This window comes from Quercus suber, unplaced genomic scaffold (assembly GCF_002906115.3).
Source record: "Quercus suber isolate HL8 unplaced genomic scaffold, Cork oak 2.0 scaffold_280, whole genome shotgun sequence".
Taxonomy (NCBI): Eukaryota; Viridiplantae; Streptophyta; class Magnoliopsida; order Fagales; family Fagaceae; genus Quercus; species Quercus suber.
The window spans coordinates 603,201-625,730 of NW_027069736.1; the positions used below are offsets into that span (position 1 = coordinate 603,201).

Sequence of the window (22,530 nt, forward strand, 5' to 3'; positions counted from 1 at the left end):
TTTTCTATAAAAATTAAAAATGCTAAGGGTTTCTTTACAAATGGGGAATGCTCCTCGGCCTGTGGCCGAGGAGCCTGATTGTTCTCTCCCTTTTTCTTTTTTCTTCCCCCCCCCCCCTTCCTTACTTTACTAGCTTTTCTTTTATAGTTTTCATCTTCCTATCTCCTCCTTCCATCTGTTGATCGCCTATTGACCTTTTTCTGGTCGTCCGTCCCATCAGAGGTCTTATCGGTACTCAAGTGGTTCACTCTGATCAACGTTATCCTGCCAAGGGGTTACCTCCCCATTAATGCGGCCAGGGGGGTTAGTTGAGTGCATTAAATGTGAGAGCGATAGCTTATTTTGGGGTTTGTCTTTCCCCAAAATCACCTTTGTCAGGCCGAGGATAAGGTTGTCCTCGGCGTGGATTGGGAAAAGAGACTTTTCCTTACCCTAACAACAAATAGCCTATGCTCCTCGGCCTGGGTCTGGGCCTGTTTCATGATGGGCCGAGGCTATCAGGCCCATAGGCCCCACATTGCCAAAAACAACTAAATCTAAGGAAAATATCACATTCCAAATCAATTGTTTTTTTCCTTTCTGGTAATAAATATTCTTATATAATTTTTTTAAAAATAACCATATAAATTATTTTTATTAAAATAATTAGTGCTCCATCAATAATTTTTTTTTCTTTTTGATAATTTGATAGTTTCAATTGAGGAATGAAAATTTAAATTTTAGATGTCTCCGTTGAAAATACCAGGAGGAGGTTGTATCTAGTTGAGCTACAAGTTATCGTCCTCAATAGATAATTAATATATGAAAATCAACGCATTTACCCCATTAACACATAATTATTAATTAATACACTGATATAGATGTTAAATTTTGATTTTGATTTTGATTTTTTTTTTTTTTTTTTTTTTTGCTCCAAGATAAAATTCTACTTTATCCCAATTTAAGTATATATGTGCTAAATTTTGATTTAGATGAAGAAGGCTAATGAAAAAAATTCTCCATCTATGCATAACTTGGTAAAACTTTAGAGTTTAGACCACTATAGTTAAAGTTCCTACTTTTCTATATCTATTCATTTATATATAGCTATGTGGGATGATTACCCTCACTCAGGGTCAGTCCTAGGTTTAGGCCACTTAGACCATGGCCTAGACCCTTACTAGAGAAGAGCCCCAAAATGTGAGGCTAATAATTGAATTATATTTTTTGTTGAAAAAATATATTGTGCATTTTTCCCTCTTAAGAAGACCCAAAAAATTATAGATTAATAAAAATCTCAGCCAATCACCATTAAATGAATTAGTTATTAATGTTATTTTTGTATTGGCAAATTCCTTGTCAAAAATTACAATTGTATTTGCAAAAATTTTCTATATTCAATTTATTCTAGTTAGTATTGTGTTTGGTGTATAAATGAGAAAACTATCTTATGAGATTGTCTTATGAGACATTCCTCTCACATTATATGTAAGTCCTGCACATATGGGTCTCACATGTTGTGAGAGAGAGGTCTTATGAGATATCTTCTCATATAAATGGGAGATTTCAGAAGTTTTTGTTCAATGTGCAATATTGGAGAATTTCGATCAAGCGAGACTCAATTCGATCAAGTAAGTTTCTAATAGAAGGTTTCACATGATTTTTGATCAAGCGAAGTTGTTGCAGAGAGCCATTGAATTGAACTTTTTCTATGGGCTTTTTGTAGCCACTTAAACCTTAAACCCTACTTCTTCCTACCCTCTACCATTGAATATCCTTTGAGAGGAGATTAACATCGAAAATTGAATTGTTGGATACCATAAATACCATTGAAGCAAATCTTCAAGTGCAGTGTTTGAGAGATCGTATTGGCAACCAGCGTCTTGACTTGAGTTTTAAGGACCATGAAAAGAAACGACTGGTTTAGTCTGTTGCTAAAAGGAGCTCGATGCTCAGCTTCAAGAACATTGCATAAGTTGAGGTTTTTGTAAGTTATTTTGTACTACAACCATCTTCATAGTAGATTTTGTTTATGAGTTACGCCTCAGAGAGTTTTTCCCTTTCAGGTTTCTCTTCATAAACACATCTTATCTCTATGCGTTGATGATTTATTTGCGATTTATTACTATATATTTTCCAACAAACAGATCAATTGACTAACTAGAACCGATATTGCTAATGCATATATGAAAATGTTAGTAACCCATGCTTAAGAGTCTAATCGTGAACTCTCATTTTCATTAGTCTTTTTTTAAAAAGTAAAAATACTAATTTTAAATAAACATGTTTACAATATAGAACATTAATATTTTAGTGGTACCAAAATATTAAAAGATTAAAAAAAAAAAAAGTCCATTTAAAGCTTTCGTCTTACAAACTGTGAAAAAGTATACAATGTCTCGGTAAAACCAACTCAGTATCTGTTTTGATATTTCATACCTAATAAATGAATGACATCTATTTCAAAAAAACACATCAACTACTTCAATAAATTAATTATAATTTTTTATACTATTGGGAAAATAAATTAATCATTTATTGGAGCAATAATTTTTTAAAATAGGTGTCACCATTTATTAGATAGAAAATACCAAAACAAATACTCAGTTGTATTACCGAAACATGATATACTTTCTCCTCAAACTGTATGGAGTTGCCCTGCTTGACCCAAAATGTTAGATATATGGTTCTGAGCCTAACAGTGTAATATACTAATATTTATTATTCATTTTCAACAATGTTCACAATTTATTATCTGCGGTGAGTCTTGTGACTTCTATCTAATGTAATCTTCACCACTCACACTCAAATATGTATCCTCATCAGAAACTAGATTTCCAATGCTAATGAGGTTATAAACAATGATGCTGTTCAGAAGGACATTGGAGTCTACAAACACTGCATCTAAGAGCCATTGGGACTGATAACCCATCCAGGACAAATGAACAATAGAAATAAGTAGTCAATAACAACTCAAAGCTCAAGTTGAGCTCTTGCATTAATTTCCCGCGAGGACCACCTAGTCCTCACACCAAGAATTGTGCACGCATGTCACCCTCTCGTGACAAAATTAATGTCTAGCTACTTCTTCAAAGGTCTTGTATGGCGGCCTCTTGCCCGACCACAAAGAATTGCATTCTTTGGGATTGGATATTCATCTCTCCAAGAGTTTGCAGGGGAGTATACCCGGAGATAGAACTGCTGGCCCAAGTACTGCCTTGCCCAATTCTCAGACCTTATGTTCCACATTCCCACATTGTCCAGAGCCATGTAGATTGCAGTCCATGATCTAGGATACACCTGCATTTATGTCAAAATTCCATTAACAAAACTAGAAACAGCATCTAGAAATTTCACAATGCCAACAATCAATCAATCATCAATATCAATATATATATATATATATATATAAGTAGAGACATCATGTGAGAGTGCACGAGGTCCTGCCAAGTGACGCTCTAATTTTGTGTTTAACATTTTCTTACCTTTTTCATTAAGTTTTTTTTACTATTACCCAAAAGTTCACATTAACTTATTTTACTAGTATCTTATTAATATCTTATTAATTGCCTAAGCTTACACTACATTTTTCTCTATTCTTCATGTCTTTTAGCATACCTACTATTTTAGTATTTTTAAAAAGCAAAAAAAAAAAAAAAAAAAAAGAAACCCAACCCAGGGGCAGCAGCTCTCTCTTTTCCCAAAGCCTTTAAGTTCTAATTGCTAATATTTCACTCATCTGAGTTTCATATTATATACCCAACCATCCAATCAAGTTTTCTTTTAAGTTTTCTTTTCTTTGAAATGCCAAAAATGTCTTCCTCATTTCATCCCATTCAATGGAATGGGATTACCTTCCATTTCTTTTTGGATTTGGCACCAAATGCTAGAAATTTGGTTTTGTAACACCATAACACAAGAGACTCAAGTAGGATTACAACCCAGACAACTAGCATAACTAAAACAACATAGGACAAAGGTTGTTTGGGTTTTGAACATGGATGCAAGGGCTTCAAAGTGGGGCTACAGAGATTTGGGTTACCCAAAAGACTCAAAATGTACATCTCGCTCTTGAAACCCAAAGGTACCCTCAAGATTATTTTTCAAGATATTAATTAAATTCGCTCACCTTTGTTTGATTTTTGTTCAAGAGGGTTGATTTCTAGCCAAGAGAGAACAAGGGACTGAGAGAGTTTTGCTGCTGGAACTCAACGGAAGTGAAGGAGAAAGGACTGATGGAGTGATGGGTTGAGTTTTCTCATGCTGTGGGAAATTATTTTTGATGCTGTTTAGTATTTCTGTTAAGCTAGCCACTTGTCTAAATTTTAAAAGAGGAACCCAAGGTATAATATATAAAGTACTGTATCTAAAGGGCAAAACTTAGGTACAGTATTTAAATGCTATTTTTTAAGTTTCTCTTTTAAGATTCAGCCATGTGAATTTTTTCTCATAGGATAGAAGTGTATTTTTTAATCAAATAGCCACATGGCTGAATCTTAAAAAGAGAATCTAAGAAATAGCATCTAAAATACTGTACCTAAGTTTTGTCTGTATTTAAAATAATAATTAAGAAGTAATAGTAATAACTAATCAGATAAAGCCCTAGAGAAAGATATTGAGATACAAAAAATATTATGGATTGTTAAATAAACGCATTGTCTCACTATATATTACAAAAATAAAAAACCCGAGACTGATAAAACATTTGAAAGAGAGAGAAAGTGGAATTTGAAGAGTCACCACCTCAGTTATATTGGCCTCCCACCACCATCAAGATGCCAAAACCCTTACAGGTAATTTTTTTTTTTCTTTTTAAAATTAGGGGCTTAAATATGATTTAGGTTTGGGTAATTTGGTTGGATAGTTTTTGTTTTGGGTATATAAGTAGAGAGAATATTTAGTGCGCAATGTAAAACCATATTGTACCATGGTTTAATTTTAAATTATCTACAAGACATATGTAATACGCACTTGCCAATATCATGTCTTAATGTCGCACTATTGATGAGTGGAAGACCGTATGAAAGTTGGACATACTTTTATTTTATGGTATGAAATATGTGAACACAACACAAATTAGTTGATTTTCATGATCCCATTACTCTTGCATTTACCTTTGGTTTCATGATTTTTTTTTTTTTTTTTTTTTAAATCTTAAATTGAGAAGGCTACAAATATACAGTGAAACTACTAAACTAATTTTTAATATCTCAAAAAGTATATGTTTCTTTACTCTAATTTAGTTTATCTTTTCTTTATAATATATTATATATGTACAATATTATCCAAAATTGTCTTACATAAAATATCACAAAATTATTTGTGAATCGCACAGGCAACTTACTAGTCATAATGAATTGCTAGATTTTCAAGAGGACAAGTTTTGTATATACCTGAGTAGTGCAACGGGCAACAGTGTCTCTCAAATTGTAGACTGCCCTACTTGCAGGTGTCCACTGCCCTCCATCCATCCTGATTATCCAACAGATTGCCAACATGTTAACATACTTTGAGAAATACAAATTGAAACTTGCAATTCAAGTATATAAGTACTAAGAGAGATTACAGATATATGCTTACCCCATAACAAAGAAGGAATGGCCATCAATGTGCCATGACTGCACGGTGTCCTCCCAATTTTGGAACACAATCTCTATGTAATCTCGGAAATTAGCACCCATAACAGAAGTCTGAAGGTAGCCACCATTTCCCCCGGTAGGATTACTAGGAATGCTTCCAAGACTGAAAACTCCTTGGATGTTGAAGTGGTCAGCAAGTTTTAGTGGAGTGTCTGCTGGAATAAATGAGACACTATTGACTGCATATCTCTGCTTGCCATTAATATATGGAGCAGAGTTTGCAAGCATGATTGTGCGGCTAGTGTTGATCATTCCATAGTGGTAAGAACCTTGGGGATTAGGCCTTGGCCCACTCGCTGTCAGATTCCACCTGGTTGAAAAGCATGATACATAAAAATGAATAAAATTGTTCTGCTAAATAAGAATTTGAGGATGATTATAAGAAAGTTGATTCCACAAATAATTAATTGCTTTAATGAACATATGTATACATCAAATCTATGTCTTAATAGGTACAGGAGGAAATTTTCTGCGGCAACAAGTATTAAAATGGAAAGAATCATAATGCCATATGGCATGAAAGTGAGCTTAACAAGCACATTGAAAAAGCCAAGCAGAGAGATAAGCTTCTTAAAAAACTTATGTGGAAAAATAACTACCGTATAGATCTGGCCTGGCTGAGAGATGAAGCAATTTGAGTGGTAGGACCAACAGGGATGGGACCAGAAACTCCGTTGTGTGAATTGCTGTAGTGAAGAATGGCTGTTGTTGTCAATACCCGAGCTGTAAAGCGTGTAGAAACTGCAATGTAGTAATCCCGGGCAGGCTGATCAGCTGTGACCAAGACAGAATAAGTCTGTCCAAGATGGATATCAAGGGAAGTGTAGGTGTTCTGGAGCGTGTGAGAGCCTTCTACCTCTATCAGCTTCATTTTGTGGCCCTGAATTCTGAAGTTAATTGATGTTGTAAGCCCCACATTCGATATCCTGAGCCTATAAGTCTTTCCTGCAAACAAATTGTTGAAACAATGAGATCCCAGTACATGCAGTTTCTAAGATTATGAGACTAATTAATCACTTTTCTAATCATAAGGTTAATATTTATAGTGAATTCCAATAAACACAAGCACATTTGTTATGAAAAGTTCAACGGTTAAGAGAATTACAGTGAGAGAGCATAAAGGTTCATTAATATACACCTTGATCAACAGTAAATGTGTAACCATTCCACCCGCGACCATTGATGAGAAGTCCATCGGGGAAGGGGAGATTGCGACCACTGTCCAAGAGCCGTCTTAGTATCTATAAAACCAAAGTGAGACTAGATTAACTACTAAGGAACAGGTTCTATATAAGCCAAGAAAGTGAAATAACATCAAGGTTCTGGTTCCTCTGCATATGGATGTCAATGTAGAGATGCTTACATATTGATTTGTTTTGTACCAGTCCCCAGCCAATATGGTGAAGTCACCAGCAGGAGAAGGGAAAGGAACAGGAATCTTTGGGCGGCTCCAGATTCGGATGCCACCAAACCCTCCAGCAGCTTTCTGGAATCCAAATGATGGGAAGTAGAAATAGCTACCAATCTGGTCCTTCACTTGGATAAAATAAGTGAAGTTTTTTCCTGATCGGATTGGACAATTAGTGCCATACACTCCGTCCTGCCATGAGTTCCGCCTCTGCTGTATGCCATTCCTGTGGACAAAACATATGAAAAAGCAGTCAAATTATATATAACTTGTTCAGAATTTTATTCCAAAACCTTATAGAAGGGGAAATTGTACGCTGTCTGGTAGCTGTGGAAGTAAATTCTAAATGCAGTGTTGGAGGATATCAACTATCCCAAAGGTGCACACCATCAACTGCTGAAAAGAAGTAATCATGTGCCCTATTTGCTGGAATTCTAATTAGTTTTACTAAAATGAAGTAATCCACCTTAAATGAGGAGAATTATCTACTCAATAAAATATAGTTCTAAGCCAATCAGTCATAAGATAAGGGTGTCTTGGTTTCATTCCAGGCTTAAAATTCCCTTTACCATTTTTAACATGGAAATTACCACATCTCTGCACCTTGTGAGACAATGAAGGTTCACAGAAGGAACAAAAAAAAAAAAAAAAATACAAACACAAACACACACACACACACACACACACAGACAAAAAAAAAAAAAAAAAAAAAAAAATACAAACACAAACACACACACACACACACACACACAGACAAAAAAATTATAATCAACTAATAAACATGTTTTAAGTTATCAAAAAATATACATTCCCTAAAAAAAAAAAGTAATCCAAAAATATTGCATGTGAAGATTCTGATCTCTAGGAATTCTTTTTTTCTTGATTAAGAGGGATGGTAGCTTAATGCCAAATACAACCTCGATAAAGGTGCAACTTTTATAAGAAACAACAGATCTAGGCTAGCTGGCTACAAGGAATAACGGAGGTAATTGATGGTAAACTATCCATATCATAATGGACCCATATGCTCCAGAATAACCCATTAGGTAAACAGGCCAAGATTCAAGATCTGAATTTGACCTAATCATAAAAGGTTCATAAATTGACTCTGATTTGCACAGTTTTACCACATAAACATCCATACACATATATATAATTATTCATTTATTAATAAAGTAGATAAGGGCATGCACAGATCTAGCATGTGGGATTGAAATTAACAACATGCTATATCAGCTGCTCAAACAGAATTTTTATTATCTTGGACTTTAATAATGAGGCTAAAGAGGTGTATTAGTAAGAAAAATAAGATCCAGCCAAAAAACCACTAAACCAAGTCAGATTCTTTTTGATGAACAAACCAAGTCGGATTCTAAAAGTGAATGTATGTAAGATGTGAATTAACGGGACCCAGCCCGACAAAAGTGACTATAAAAGCAAAGATGCTTTTTTAAGATTCTTGAACAAAACACTTCCTTTTATTATTCAAAAGCAACCCCAAAAGTTCACCAAATTCACCTATCTTAATGACTCCTTGATATTTCAGTATTTAAGAACTAAAAAAAAAAAACACTAACAAAAACACAATTCAACATTAGTACTTATGTAAAAAAAATTAGAAGCCATAGATCCATAGATCTTAATTAAGTGTATCTATCTGTTTCAAATGCTGCTAAAATAGAGGGAATGAGAAAGAACAGAAAATAGCATTGGAGTTATAGATTGTTTTGACCAGTGAACGGTGATAAACTCAGCTCATTTCTCAGTTTAACTGATTGTTGCTGAAAGTACCAGATATGGTACCAAAATGAACGACATTTTTTTGTTTTTCTCTTTCACTTTCTTGCATTTTCCCTAACCTAAAGAACATAAAGCAAGTCTATCAGAAAAATTAAGGCATTTTACCAAGAAATGAGGAATGGCTCCCTTAGGTAGTTGAACACATTGATAACCAAGTTTTCATTTGTAACAGCATCGATTTGAGGCCCTGGGAATTGCCCATTTATCAAGATCCCCTGCAAAATTGCTCACATTTACTCAAGCAACTCAAAGATACATCACAAAGGAACTAGCAAAACAACTAGCAAGAAAAGCATTTTCCAAACACCAGTTAAGCAAAGAAACAGAGTTGCAGAAGCAAAAGAAACAGAGAAATGAACACAATAGGGGGGGTACCTGTTGCTTAACACCAAGAGGGTAGATATTACCGTAAGTGACTTTCCACGTGAAGAACCTATACGGGTCTTCACCATTAACGCCATGAACAAAAACAAGAACCAAAGCAATGAAAAAACAAAGAAACCTGCAGTCTCTCATTGTTCCTTGTTCTCTTTCTATTTCCTTCACTCAGTAACTACTTAAAGAATGAGTTTAGTGGAAAACTAGATCTACATAAGCCAAAGATACTCTTCAAAAGCACCGCTGTGAAGAAACTGGAACTGTTGCTGATGGGTCTGTTTTTCTCTCTCTAAATCTGTCTAAAATTCTAATGCTTTTTTCTAATTTCGTTTTGTGGTGCTTTGATCAGTGAGTGAGCAGAGCTCAGTTTTTGTATGCAAGTGAAACAACAAAATGAAATGGCTCGCTTGTGAGCTGTCAGTGTGGTTTAATTTCAGTCTTAAAGTGCATGAAACAGAGTGCGGTAGATGGTCCAGTCCAATCATGTACCGTGAATTCCAAGTCGGTATGGGGGCAAAAGTGGGTAATTGATGTTGGAGGGTCTTGAGTGGGTTGGAATTTCAGTGTGTACTGGGATCAGAGTGATAGATAGTGTAAGAGATTGGAACTGAATACGTTAAGTTACAGTATTGACCTTTTCACGTGCACTTATGGAGCTGTCCCTACAAGTCTTGGCTGAAACTAAATGCGATATTCCCCTACTTCTACTGTTTACTGCATAAATTTATTTTAGGACTTTTTTTTTTTTTTAGTAAACAATTTATTTTAGGACTTGATTTGCTGTGATGGTAGAACATGAAATGCCATGGTCCTGTTCAAGTTTTGAGTTTGAAGATTATTTGGGTATGTGTTTATTCATCCAATTGTTTGATATGTTTTAGACTTTATTCACAATGAGCAACCATGTCAGTTTTGCAAAATCTTGCAAAATACAAAAAGTAGTTTATTTTACACATTTTGATTAAAAAAACACTCACATCAATGGATATAAAATTGTGCATAAATGAACAAATCTTATAGTAACCGTGCATATATGCATGATTACTGTAGCTTTTCTATACATTATTTTAGTATTATTTCTCTCCCCTCACATTCTCTCTTCCACTTACTCTCTCTTTCTCTCTCGTCAACTCATAAAAATATTATTTACATAAAATATAGTATATAATAGATGAATTGATGTGTGTGTTTTGTAAAAATAATGGTGTAAAATAGAAAAAGTAGATTTTTTTTGGTATAAAATAGACAAAATCTTTTAGAAGAGCCAATGCAGTTGCTCTAATGTTGTCAATTACTATGATTGAAAATTTTCATACTATTTGGTTAATTGAAATGAATTGTATGCTATTTACTTAAATCTAAATTTCAGTCTATTCGGATCACTACCCGCCTATTTCAATCCATTCTACTAAATTTTGATTGGTATGACCATTTTGGTCGTCATGTAAACAAAACACTCTTGTTATAATTGACAAACTGAAATGGTAACTAAAAGAGAATTGACAACTTTGATTGATATAATACTCTTGTTACAACAAGTGTGAACTTAACTTTTAGTTAGTCCTAATGATGATCCTCTTAAGAACTGTTTACGACCCTAAGCTAGTCCTATTGTAATAATAATCAGGCTTCTATAAGGCTAATTCTGTACTTATCCTAAGAAATTAGATATCTTAATTATGTCAGTTGCCCTTTTCCCAAATAATGTAAGGTCGAAATTTATAATTTTAGCTAGAAGCCTAGAAAATGCACTTGCACATGCGTTTGCCCTTGAAAAGTATCTTTGGGGATTATGGCCATTTCTAGATCAGTGAGTTCTTGTAATGAACTTAAATTCAATTATTACATATGGGATTAGTTTATTGAGAGTTTGAAACAATATTGCTAATGATTAATGTTTATTTGTCTTATTGTCTCTTGGTATGGACCCCAAGTTGTTCAATATAATTCTCAAGATAGGCAGAACACAAAATGTAATTTTTATTATACCCCTTATGATGTAAATTAAATAAATAACAATGTAACCAAGAGCCAGAGGTAATTGATTATAGAACAGAAATTTTATGGTGTATGCACCATATGGAGCCTCATCCTCCCTTAAAAGTTAGAGTAAAATTTGTGGTATGCGCTTGTGTTAGAGCCTCATTCCTTCTCTTTAGTGTGTATATTTCTAAAATAATAAGAAGAAGAAGAAAGTAGTTAAACAAGAAAATTGCTGCAACATTTTTGAACATAATGCTGTAACTTTATTTTTCAATATCTTTTGAGGCAGGCTGTCTTTAAATTAAGAGTTTAATTAACAGGATAAGACAGAGTTGCCATCTGGATTAAGTAGTAGCTTAGGTATCAAATGCCAATTGAGTTTTGGATCTTACAATGTTTCTCACGCTTCTATGTGTTAGGACATATGTGATTTACTTGTTAAGAACATATGTCATTCTTTTGTGTAGTTGGCTAATCCTTTAACAAAATGCACTTTACTTATATTTGGCTAGATCTAAGATATGTTTAATACTTCAAGAAATTTTGTTTCAAGTTCAAGTATTAAAGCCATGCAAGTTTGTCCAAGAGTTAACTGAGAAAATGCTAAATTTTAAAACTCGATAGCTTCTCGACATCTCTTGACAGCTAGGCTATCTGTCAAGCTCTTCAGCTGATTCTTATTGCAATCTTGATAGCTTCTCGACAGCTGGTCGATCGATCGAGAAAGCTTCTATCTCCTTAACACCTCCCCGATACCTTCCCGACACCTCCTCGATAGTTGTATTTGTCGAAATTTAAAGCTCGACACCTGCTATTTGTCAAGGTTACGGGAATTCAAATTTCCAATTTTCGGCCCATGTTAACATGTATGTGTAGGGTTTCTTTTTTCACAACCCTAGACCTATATAAGGCTTATTTTAGAGGCCGTCACATAAGAGAATACAAGGAGAACATATGCAAAAGGTAACTGATGCTTTATTCTCTCTAAAAGAAGTTACTACGTCTTTTGCACCTTAGGGTTTTGTAACCAAGTGCTTCTTGATCTTCATTATTAATGAAGTGAAGAACTTTGCAGCCAACATCTTCTTTTAGTTAGTGTTTGAAGTCATGTACTGGGATCCGCGCAATTGGTTAGTCACGTACTGAGATTCGTGCATCAAAGGGTGGCATTCATATATTGAAGAATTCAGAAGTTTTGAAGAGGTAGAAGGTTTTTGCTGTGAGTTCATCTACGGAGATTGTAGATTCTAGGGACAAAGGTTTTGTACTATATTTGAAACTTCTCTTTACTATAGTAGATTACTTTTCGGAGAGGTTTCCCCCCAGGTTTTTAACTGTGAAACTAGTTTGTTTTACTGATTTTCCTAGGTTATCATATTTTATCTTATTTATTTTTTCGCTACATGATTTTGACATGATATTGATGTTTGTTTGTTTTAACAAGTTTTATTCATAATAAATCTAATTAACAACTTGGATTTAAAATTTTTTAATTCTATCAACCGATGTCTATATTTCCCAACACTACGGATCTTTTAATTTGTAGTTTCTTACAGATTATTGTCATGCTAGACATGTATTATACCATTGCTGGGTTTATTATTGATGAGTTGTACTACTGATATATCATTTGTAATGCTCACCTAGGAGAAGCCATTCATGATTCATGTTCTTCTCCAATGCAAGCAGAGTAAAGCCTTTTTAAAAGGACAAGCTCTTCTTATATATTATTTGTACTGTTCACCTAGGATACACCTGCATTCATGTCAAATACATTAACAAAACTAGAAACAGCATCTAGAAATTTCACAATGCCATCAATCATATAGCATGGATAGCTAGATTTTCAGAAGGACAAGCTCTTCTTATACCTGAGTAGTGCAGCGGGCAACGGTGTCGCTCAAATTGTAGACTGCTCTACTTGCAGGTGTCCACTGCCCTCCAATCCATCCTGATTTTATAACAGATTGCCAACACGTTAACAAACTTTGAAAAATACAAATTGAAACTTGCAGTGCAAGTATATAAGTACTAATTAAGAGAGATTAGAGATATACGCTTACCCCACAACAAAGAAGGAATGGCCATCAATGTTTCATGACTGCACAGTGTCCTCCCAATTTTGGAACACAATCTCTATATAATCTCGGAAATTAGCATCCATAACAGAAGTCTGAAGGTAGGAATTTCCCCGTGGGATAACTAGGAATGCTTCCAACACTAAAAACTCCAGGGATTTGGGTTTGTGTTTATTCTCATGCATTGTCATATCAATTTATAAACAGTTGGTAATAAATAAATTAAATAAAAAAATACAAAACAAAAGAACTATAGGATATTGGGAATGACTACATATGTCATTAAAGATTCAAAATTTCAAAGTGATTAGAATCAAATCAAAAATTTGGTAAGCAACATAATCACTGCCACTGGACATGAATATATCTAAAGGCAAGCTTAATAACACTAAGAAAACATAAGTACATGATAATGGAAGCTGAAGCAAATTCATAGCAAGCTTTTAGTGCTTTAGCCTCTACTCTCATAAACTCATAACTACTGTGTATTTATGAGAATTTGGTAGTTGAAGAGAATGGAATAACTTTAAATGGTTTTATTGATATGGGAACATAATCATTGCATGAGGAGACGATCTGGGGAAGCTTAGCAACTTTTGAGCCACTTGTAAAAATGCATGTAGCATACACCTCTGATTTTGCATAACCCGAGGTTTAATGATAATCATCTTCTCCATCACATTTGCATTCTTAAGTAGAAATTGTACCACTAAAACAAATACTTCCTTTATGTTGATCAAGTTTTCTCCGAAACCAAAAATCTTGACAGTCTTAAGGCATAGCAACAAAAACTTGAAATAAATCTCCTTTGATTTCCAATGGCTCACATCATCATAGCTGTAATAACTGAGGTAGCATCTTTCTAGAATCTGCAAAATGAAAGTGCATTAGCCCATTTTGAAGTTCAATTTTAGATTATGATATTTTGTCATGTTGTTATAGAGTTGACCTACGACGAGGAAACAAAGCCAAATCAGATTTGGAATTCTTGAGTTAGCTTTGAACAACATGGGTTTTAAGGATTTATGATACGTTTGGTACATTGAATGGAGAGTATGATAAAAATGACAATCTTTATTATTGAAAAAAAAGAAAAGATGTTGTAATAGAACAACTAAACTTATTCATATGTTTGAATGTGATGTTGGAATAAAACTCAAGATCTATATTTATTAAATATCTTACTTATATAAATATATTTCCTAAAATATAATATAATTTAAATTTGGGAAGAGATTAAAAAAAGTTTTTTTATTATATATTTTAAATTTTATAATTATTATGTTTATGTGGAAAATGTTAATACTTGGAAATATAATAATTTTATAAATTGTTACATCTACTAAGTAACAATTATTATAGTACTTTTAGAGAGGAATGTTTATTCCTCAATGTTTTTTTTTTTTTTTTTGATAAACAACTATTCCTCAATTAGGAATACTTATTTCTAAGAAATAGTAATGATTATAGGCTGCGTTTGTTTTGGGTGAAATTCATTTCCGGAAATGGTTTTCGAAGTTTTCGGGTGTTTGGTTGCGCTGAAAAATGCAATTTTCCGGAAATCATTTTCAGTTGACTCACGGTCAAGGGTGAAAATGATTTCCGAACTCATTTTCACTTCAAATGAGTTCCGAAAAATGGAGAGAAAGAGAGAGCATGAAGACAGAGAGAGGGAAAGAGAGAAAGAGAGCACCGCCGTCGCCGAAGAACCGCGCCTCGCCGAAGAACCGCTCCTCGCACCGCAGCTCGCACCGCACTGCCTTCGCACCGCGCCTCGCCGAAGAACCGCTCCTCGCACCGCACCGCACCGCCTTCGCACCGCACCTCGCCGTGAACCCAGCGCTCGATCTCGATCTCGATCCCCGAAGAACCCAGCGTGCGCCTCACCGTCGATCGTCGATCGTCGATCGTCGTCGCCGCGCCTCTTCCTCTTCCTCGATCTCTCAGCTCTTTTTTTTTTTTTTTTTTTTTTTTTAAAGCAATCAATTGTTGTTGTTGTTTTTTTATTGTTGTTGTTGTTGTTGTTGTTGTTGTTATTACGTTTGCCGGAATTTGTTGTTGTTGTTGTTGTGGCCGGAATTTACTGCCGGAATTTGTTGTAGGAAAATAGCATTTTCCTAATTGAACCAAACACATGAAAATATTTTCCACCCCAATTTTTATAATACAACCAAACACTTAAAAATATTTTCCTTTTCCGGAAAATAGCATTTCCGAAAAATATGTATTTTCCGGAAAATATTTTACACGAAACAAACACAGCCATAGTGTTTCTAATAGGGAAAAGAAATAGAAAAATTTGAAGATGCAACAAAGGACTCATGAACAGTATTTTGCCTCTTTAGGGGGTAGTTGGGGCTATTTGATTTTTTTTTTTTTTTTTTTTGGGGGGGTGGGGGGGGGGGTGTTGTAGTTTTAAATTTAAGGGTTTAAAGGGTGACAAATCAATATGTGTTTGCTAGCTTTCGAGTTGCTGAAAATATAAAGATGAAACTTCTAGGCATCACATCAAGAAGAAAATTGAAGAATGCTGTGTCACACAAACTTCAAACAAAGCTTCATAGCTTTTGAAATTCAAAAAACTTATTCTTCTTATATAGAAAGCATTGCACCCATGTATGCAGATGACTAAAACACTAATACCTATTTATTGTGGATCATGCACTTTTACTATGAAGCCCAAACTAAATTACGTAAACTAAAAATAATAATAAAACCCAATAGACAGTTAGTACTTAGAATAGCCCATGTCCCAAAAACAAAAACAAAAAAAACTCACATAATATCCTTTTGACACTTAAAAATAAATAAATTAAATTAAAGTGAAATTGACTTCTTATTGCATGCCTAGGCTGGGAATTATGGACAACAACTTTTGTATTGAATGACTTTTTATTCAGACAAACTTTGGCAATAAATTACCTCTCTTATTCAGAAAAATCGATTTTCAAAAATCTACCATTGCTATAATTGTTGTAAATGAGAAGAAGGTTTTGAATAAATGGTCCACAAAAGGACCACTTCAAGAAAGTCCAAAATCAACAATTAACTCTTTACATCAAGAAATTAAAGGGGGCTAAGTTTTTGAAGGGAATCATTTCGGCACTATCAATAGTTAGACACATTGATCAAAAGAAAAAGATAATGATTAGGAGTAATTCTTCATCAAATTAAGTTACTTTTGATCTCCAAGAAAAACATACCTTAAACCCTAAGTTATGGTGTGATATGTCTATAACCAATGTCTCCACATAAGGCAAACTTTGAAGCAGGCTTGCAATGCCAGGGAGGTCCCATTTCTTCATGCTTGTTTTCACCGTTACATATTTACACTTTAACAGTGGAGAAGGCACATGCTTCACTGACATTAGAGATAGAACCTAGGTCCATCAAAACAAGAAGCAAAACACAATTAGGTAAAGTGGATTTAAGAACAAATAACACACCCATTTGCCCTAGGTGAAATACATGTTTTACAAACACTAATATACATGAATTTGAATATATCCCATATGTTGACAATGAAAACAGTGGTTAATAAAGTTCATTTAATACTTCATTAAATAAAGTTTTTATACATTTTCAAAAAAAAAAAATTTAATTGTGCATATATATCCAAAAAACACACATAATCATAATAAATTTGTGCGTATAAGCCAAAAAAATTTTAACAAGTGTATATTTCTTTAAAAAATATGTATTACTACTCATAATTGAGCATTTATTAATCCTTATATTCTATTCTTAGGGCACTCGTTAACAAGCCTTCTGGAAAATCAAGACCTTGGTAAAGTTGCAAATTAATTATTATGACAAATCATTATTTGGACCAATAATATTATGTCCTTAAATTAATCCTTAACTACAACAAAGATAAAAATCAAAATGCTTAAGAGGAAAAACCACCCATCTCACAATATAGTAACATCTTTTTCCAATACTCTTATAAATCACAAAATGATTTTTTCTTTTGGTAATAATATAACTTGGTTGGATATGGACTTCTTATAATATGATTTTTCCAATAATGTTAAGTCTTTAATATGTGATTGACTATAAAATTATTAAAATCCCCTCCTTTTGTTTTTTTTTTTTTTTTTTTTTTTTTTTTTTTTTTTTTTTTTTTTTTGCCAATGAGCTTTAGCTCAACTAACACCTCCTCTCAATTTAAGTGTTAGATGGAGGGTGAGGTCATAAGTTTAGACCCATTAGTTGCATGGGTAAACTACTCGTAAAAGATATATATGAATAATTCTTTAAAGTAAAATCAAATTGTTCAATACTTCCCACTAAGACTAAGTTTGAATGAGGGTATTTTATTTATATAAAAAAAAAAAAAAAAAGTTGTGCAAAAGCACTATTGGTACCTATGAAGTCTTAAAAAATTGTTATTTGTGAGACTAAAGGTGAGCTTTAAGTTAAAAATAAACATACCCTAAATATACAAATCAACCTCAGTTCAAGTGTGTATACTATAGAAAGTGAAAAAGAGCACTAAATGTTGTGCATTGTTCTATATGCAGGGATTAGCCAAACAATGAGAGTACCAACAATAAAAAATTTTTAAAAAAAATTATAAGTAAACGGTTTAATGTTTAATATAGATCAATCCACAATATCTATCTTCATAGATATCAATTACATATAGATATAAATTCCATATGTCTATGTACATAGCATACCAATTCTATTTATTTGCTTTATCTATTTAATTTGTGTTGATTGCAATTATCAATAATAAAAAAAGAAAAGAAAGGCAGCTCTTACTCTTACAGTTCTAATTCCTAGAATTTATGATTCTTTTCAATATAAGAATCCTGGTATCCACTGAAAAAATCAAATCAATGAAGTAAAAAAAGTATAGGCATATATTAATAAACGAGAATCCACAAATACCAACAATAAAAAGCTTAAATCTTGATACATTATAATGTCTCTGTAGATGGAAATCGACAATAGCAATCAATAGCAATCAATAGTGGATGTTGTGCATTATTATATGCAGGGATTAGCCAAACGCAAGAACACTTTATGCATGCTATGCATTATTTCATATGCAGTCCCCGACAATAAAAAGCTACAGTATTGATAGATTCATGTCTATGCAAATGGGAATCAACATAGCAATCAATAGAAGCATGAAGTATTGCATACAACAAACCACACAAAGAACCACAAAATTAGGCTATCAAGAAAAAACAAACCATGAGACACCATTTGCCAACAAAAAGTTCCTTCACATGATGCAGACTCTCAAGAAGTTCTCTCACAGCTTCTTGATACTCATTACAAGCACTTTCCTCTTCAACCTTAAGCACTGCCATGCTGAAATCAAGCTTAGCCTTAACTAACGACGACACATCCTTTATCCGACACTTCTTCATACAAAAAGTCCCCAGAATTTCCAATGACTCAATCTTTGGAGCCACAATTTCCAATTCAAACACAGGATCATCAATTTTCCCAGCAGCAGTAAGCATATAATGGTTGTTTATGACCAATTTTTTCAGACTTTCCGACACTATATCCAACCGATTAAGCCTACAACAATTATTCAATTCCAAGTATTCAAGTCTAGGACTACCCATCACCACTTTCCTTATATCATCTCCACACAGCGCGGTGTAACCAATACACAAGCGCTTTAGTGAACTCAAATGTACCACCCCAATGGGCTTAATATTGCAGAAACTAAAATCCAATTCAGAAACAAACGCATTGGTGTAGAGATGCTGAGGCAATAGGTACGTCTCAAAATTGAAAACATGAGCATATGTTAAACGTAAACTGAGCTGTTCCACCATGGCATTTGTGGCTAAACGAACCCAAAGATCGAGTCGAGGCTTCAGGTCTGGCCTGTAATTGAATCGAAGATAAAACTTTGTGAGCTTGGGAGCCTTGTGTAGGAGCAAGGTGTTGTCTACGGCAGTGGCAAAACGGTCTGTGTCTTCGTAATCATCGCTGAAACTCAGAGAAGGAACGGAGGTCCAAACGTAGGACCATCTTTTGGATAGAACACCAGTTTTGATAGCGTCTTTGGTGGGCAACGAAGAGAGGATGTTGAGGAGGATCGAGTTCGGCAAGGCGCTGATTCGATCCTGCGAGATTGGTGGTGCATGTTTGCGGCGCTTACAGCATACAACGTAGCAGTCACTATCTTCACCTTCCTCTTCTTTTCTTCATAAATGGTGATTCTCTCTGCAGGTCTGGAAGCATGAGTGGAATGGTCGGAGGAATTAAGGATGCTGTCTTCACTGGAAGTACTTGCACTTGAGCTCGTTTCGGTTTCACCATAGTTAGAACCATGGCTTTCTTCCTCCATTCTCTGCTCAGTATCTGCTAGCTATTGATCCGACTTCTTCTTTCTATTTTGTGATTGGAAATGTTTTTAGGTAGGTTCGGTTTAAGGTTGAGTTTTTTTGGGTAATCAATCAGCGTTTTTGGTGGAATCAGATGTAAAGATTGAGGTTTTCTTGGGTTAATCATTCAGCTTTTTTTGGTCAAACTAACGGACCAAATCAACACTTAGATAATATTAATAAGAAGCAATGCTATGCACGTAATAAGTTTCAATGGTTGTTTCGATGGTTAGAGTTGGTAAATTTTTATTGGTTTTTATATGAATTCACCACTATTTTTTTTTTTTTTTTACTTTTTTTTTATAGAAATTATTTTTTTACTTATTACTAATAATATGTCATATTAGCATGTATATCCAAGATATTTTTGCAATGTTGCGAATAAGCTTGAATTGAATGCGTAATAGTTCTAATTTTAAGGGTTGAGGAGCAAGAGTAATATAGCACTCATTTTTTATGCTGCTCTCATTTTAGGGTCACTTAACATAAGCTTGAGTTTAGAAGAGGTCAAGAAGATTGGGTTTAGTGGGATTTGGCCCAATTGACTAATCTTATCATCTGGATCTGATTGCGAGGACATAGATCAGAGGCCCATTAATAATTTCATAGAAAGAAATTGAGGTGTTTTATCCTAAGTTGTTGAATAAATTATATAAACTTAAACACATGTCAACAAGATGCGGGGATAGCTCAGTTGGGAGAGCGTCAGACTGAAGATCTGAAGGTCGCGTGTTCGATCCACGCTCACCGCACTTGAATTGTTTTTTCAATTACTCTTTTTAAAGCTTATAATTTTGAAACCAAAAAGGTATTAACTTGGTATGGAGGAAAGGACAACCTTTTTAGATCTCAAAATCAAGTGAATCTAACGTGGGTAATCTTAATCTCCATATTACATCACAGAAAGTGATGGAACTATCAACTTCCTATCCAATGTAACTGGCATTAAGATTCAAGTATGCTTTTTGTTCTCAAAAGAGCCCAGAACTATGTTAAATTTACGCAGAGCTATAAAGCTTATTCTGCTCTATAACATTAACTCAGTGGGGCTGAATATAGTGTCATCCATATGAGAAACAACTGTTCAAATTTTTCATTCAAGAGTAGATATAATCCTTCAACTCCATGCCTCAAGTTACCGCAGAGTGTGGAAAATATATATTCACTACTTCTACAGGCACTTGACCTAAGCTATAGTTCAATCTCATGGTCTACTAAAGGTGAATTTGGTTCAACTTTTTAAAACTGAGTTTTTTGAAAAAATGGGATTTTCATAAAGTGCAGTGTTTTTTGAAAAAACTGAGTGTTTGACTAGCATTTATAAAAGTGGCAATTTGAGATATAAATTACCAAAAAAGACAATGTATATATAAGGAAGTTTATTTCATACTTAAATCAACTACTTCATATACTTACTAAAAAAAACTAATTATTAATAATAATAATAATAATAACTGTGCGGCGCCCGAAGTGTTGGGCCTACTCAGCCCCAAGTCTCCACCCCAAAACACGCGGTCTTTGGGCCCAATCCTCATTCGCCCTAAGGCCCAACCCTTGCTATCACAGCTCGGGGGTGCTGAGCTTCACCACTAAGTTATGATCGGCATAATTTTTACCGAGCACGTTCGGGGGTGCCATTGAACGGCGCATCAACTTTGCTCGGCTCAAAGAAGGCCCTCCAAGCGCCACCACCTCGCTCTAACCTGATGTGGGCACCAAGTCCCAAAGCCACCCAGGCCTAGACTCCCACTTACCATCCCCCTAATTGGACCCTCCGTAGCACTAAGCGCCCCCTGACTCTGCCAAGCTGCCGACGAAGGTGGGAACCAAGTCCCAAAGCCACCCATACCTAACCTCCCACTTAGAGAAAATCCTACTGGACCCTCTGTTGCACAAACATGAGAGCATTGATGACCCTCGCCTGAGCTGAGCACTATAAATAAGAGGGAAGGAGAAGAAAAAAAGGTTGGTCACAAAAGGGGAGGAAAGAGAACAGGGGTAATAGAGAAGAAAAATAGAGTCTGAGAGGAGTTGGAAGGAAAGATTGTGTTGCCGAGAAGGAGAAAAGTGATCTCAGTGAGTCCTTGGTTGTAGAACTACCCATAGTAGGAAATTCAGCCCAACAAACAAATAAGTTGTGAGCCCAAGTGGGGTTGAGCCCATTGGCCTCATTTGCGACCCGCACAATTGGCGCCGTCTGTGGGAAACTCCTACGCTGCTGTGGTTCAGCTGAGGCTCGCACACGAGATAGATGTCCAGAACCCGTTCGGGGAGTGACGCCGAAAGCGGCTCGGTCGGATCCTCTCGGGGGTCGTCTTGGCGAAAACGAAGGCAGAAATGGCGCGAAGACAGGCGTCAGGAGAGAGCAGAAGAAAGTTTCGGATTTGGAGAGGGCTCGTACCAGACGCAACGGGCGGAATCCGGTGCGTCGGGGCGAAGGCGGTTTGATGAAAGAGACGAGGAGCTTGAGCGTTTGCGAAGGATTGTGAGAGATTTAGAGTTGGAGGCAGAAGACAGGCGCCAGAGAATGAATCAGGACAACCGAGCAAGAAGACCGGGGCCGGGGGGAGCGACAAGGAGCAGGATCTGAACAATCTGGTTACCGCGTCAACGAGACGCTCGGCTTCGGCGAGACTCTCGCTTACACAGGGGTCAGCGCAGAGAACGCTCACGATCACGAGAGTATCCAGATCGGGGTTCGGATTCCCGGAGGAAAGCGGGACCACAACGCGGCCATGGACGCGATGAGCCGTGCGTTGCGCCAGGCTGCTCGGTCGCCGTTCTCAACAGACATCGAGCACGCCCCAATGCCGGACAGATTCACACGCCCCCCGTTCAACTCTTATGACGGGAAGACCGACCCGGTTGAACATGTCAGCCACTATATCCAAATGATGTCATTACAT

At 35.3% G+C, this 22,530-nt stretch overlaps 2 protein-coding genes, 1 long non-coding RNA gene and 1 other non-coding gene across 4 annotated transcripts; 1 reads left to right on the forward strand and 3 right to left on the reverse strand.

Annotated features, from left to right (window-relative positions):
* Positions 1-2,675: 2,675 nt before the first annotated feature.
* On the reverse strand, positions 2,676-9,647 carry LOC112031072 (L-ascorbate oxidase homolog). Its single transcript, XM_024063754.2, has 8 exons — positions 9,202-9,647; positions 8,932-9,041; positions 6,982-7,252; positions 6,757-6,859; positions 6,218-6,563; positions 5,560-5,928; positions 5,373-5,451; positions 2,676-3,279 (listed from the first exon to the last, which is right to left on the reverse strand). Exons 1-8 carry the CDS (start codon positions 9,340-9,342, stop codon positions 3,061-3,063), a joined length of 1,638 nt encoding a protein of 545 aa, XP_023919522.2. The 5' UTR covers positions 9,343-9,647; the 3' UTR covers positions 2,676-3,060.
* Positions 9,648-12,900: 3,253 nt separating this feature from the next.
* Positions 12,901-13,390, reverse strand: LOC136071029 (uncharacterized). Its single transcript, XR_010632347.1, has 3 exons — positions 13,251-13,390; positions 13,059-13,138; positions 12,901-12,942 (listed from the first exon to the last, which is right to left on the reverse strand). It is a non-coding gene; the product is annotated as an uncharacterized LOC136071029 (long non-coding RNA).
* A 125-nt stretch (positions 13,391-13,515) lies between these two features.
* LOC112030869 (putative F-box protein At1g49610) lies at positions 13,516-19,656 on the reverse strand. Its single transcript, XM_024063542.2, has 3 exons — positions 18,470-19,656; positions 16,469-16,645; positions 13,516-14,134 (listed from the first exon to the last, which is right to left on the reverse strand). The coding sequence occupies exons 1-3, from the start codon at positions 19,067-19,069 to the stop codon at positions 13,802-13,804; spliced, it is 1,110 nt and encodes a 369-aa protein (XP_023919310.2). The 5' UTR covers positions 19,070-19,656; the 3' UTR covers positions 13,516-13,801.
* Positions 19,657-20,303: 647 nt separating this feature from the next.
* On the forward strand, positions 20,304-20,376 carry TRNAF-GAA (transfer RNA phenylalanine (anticodon GAA)). Its single transcript has one exon. It is a non-coding gene; the product is annotated as a tRNA-Phe (tRNA).
* Positions 20,377-22,530: the final 2,154 nt, after the last annotated feature.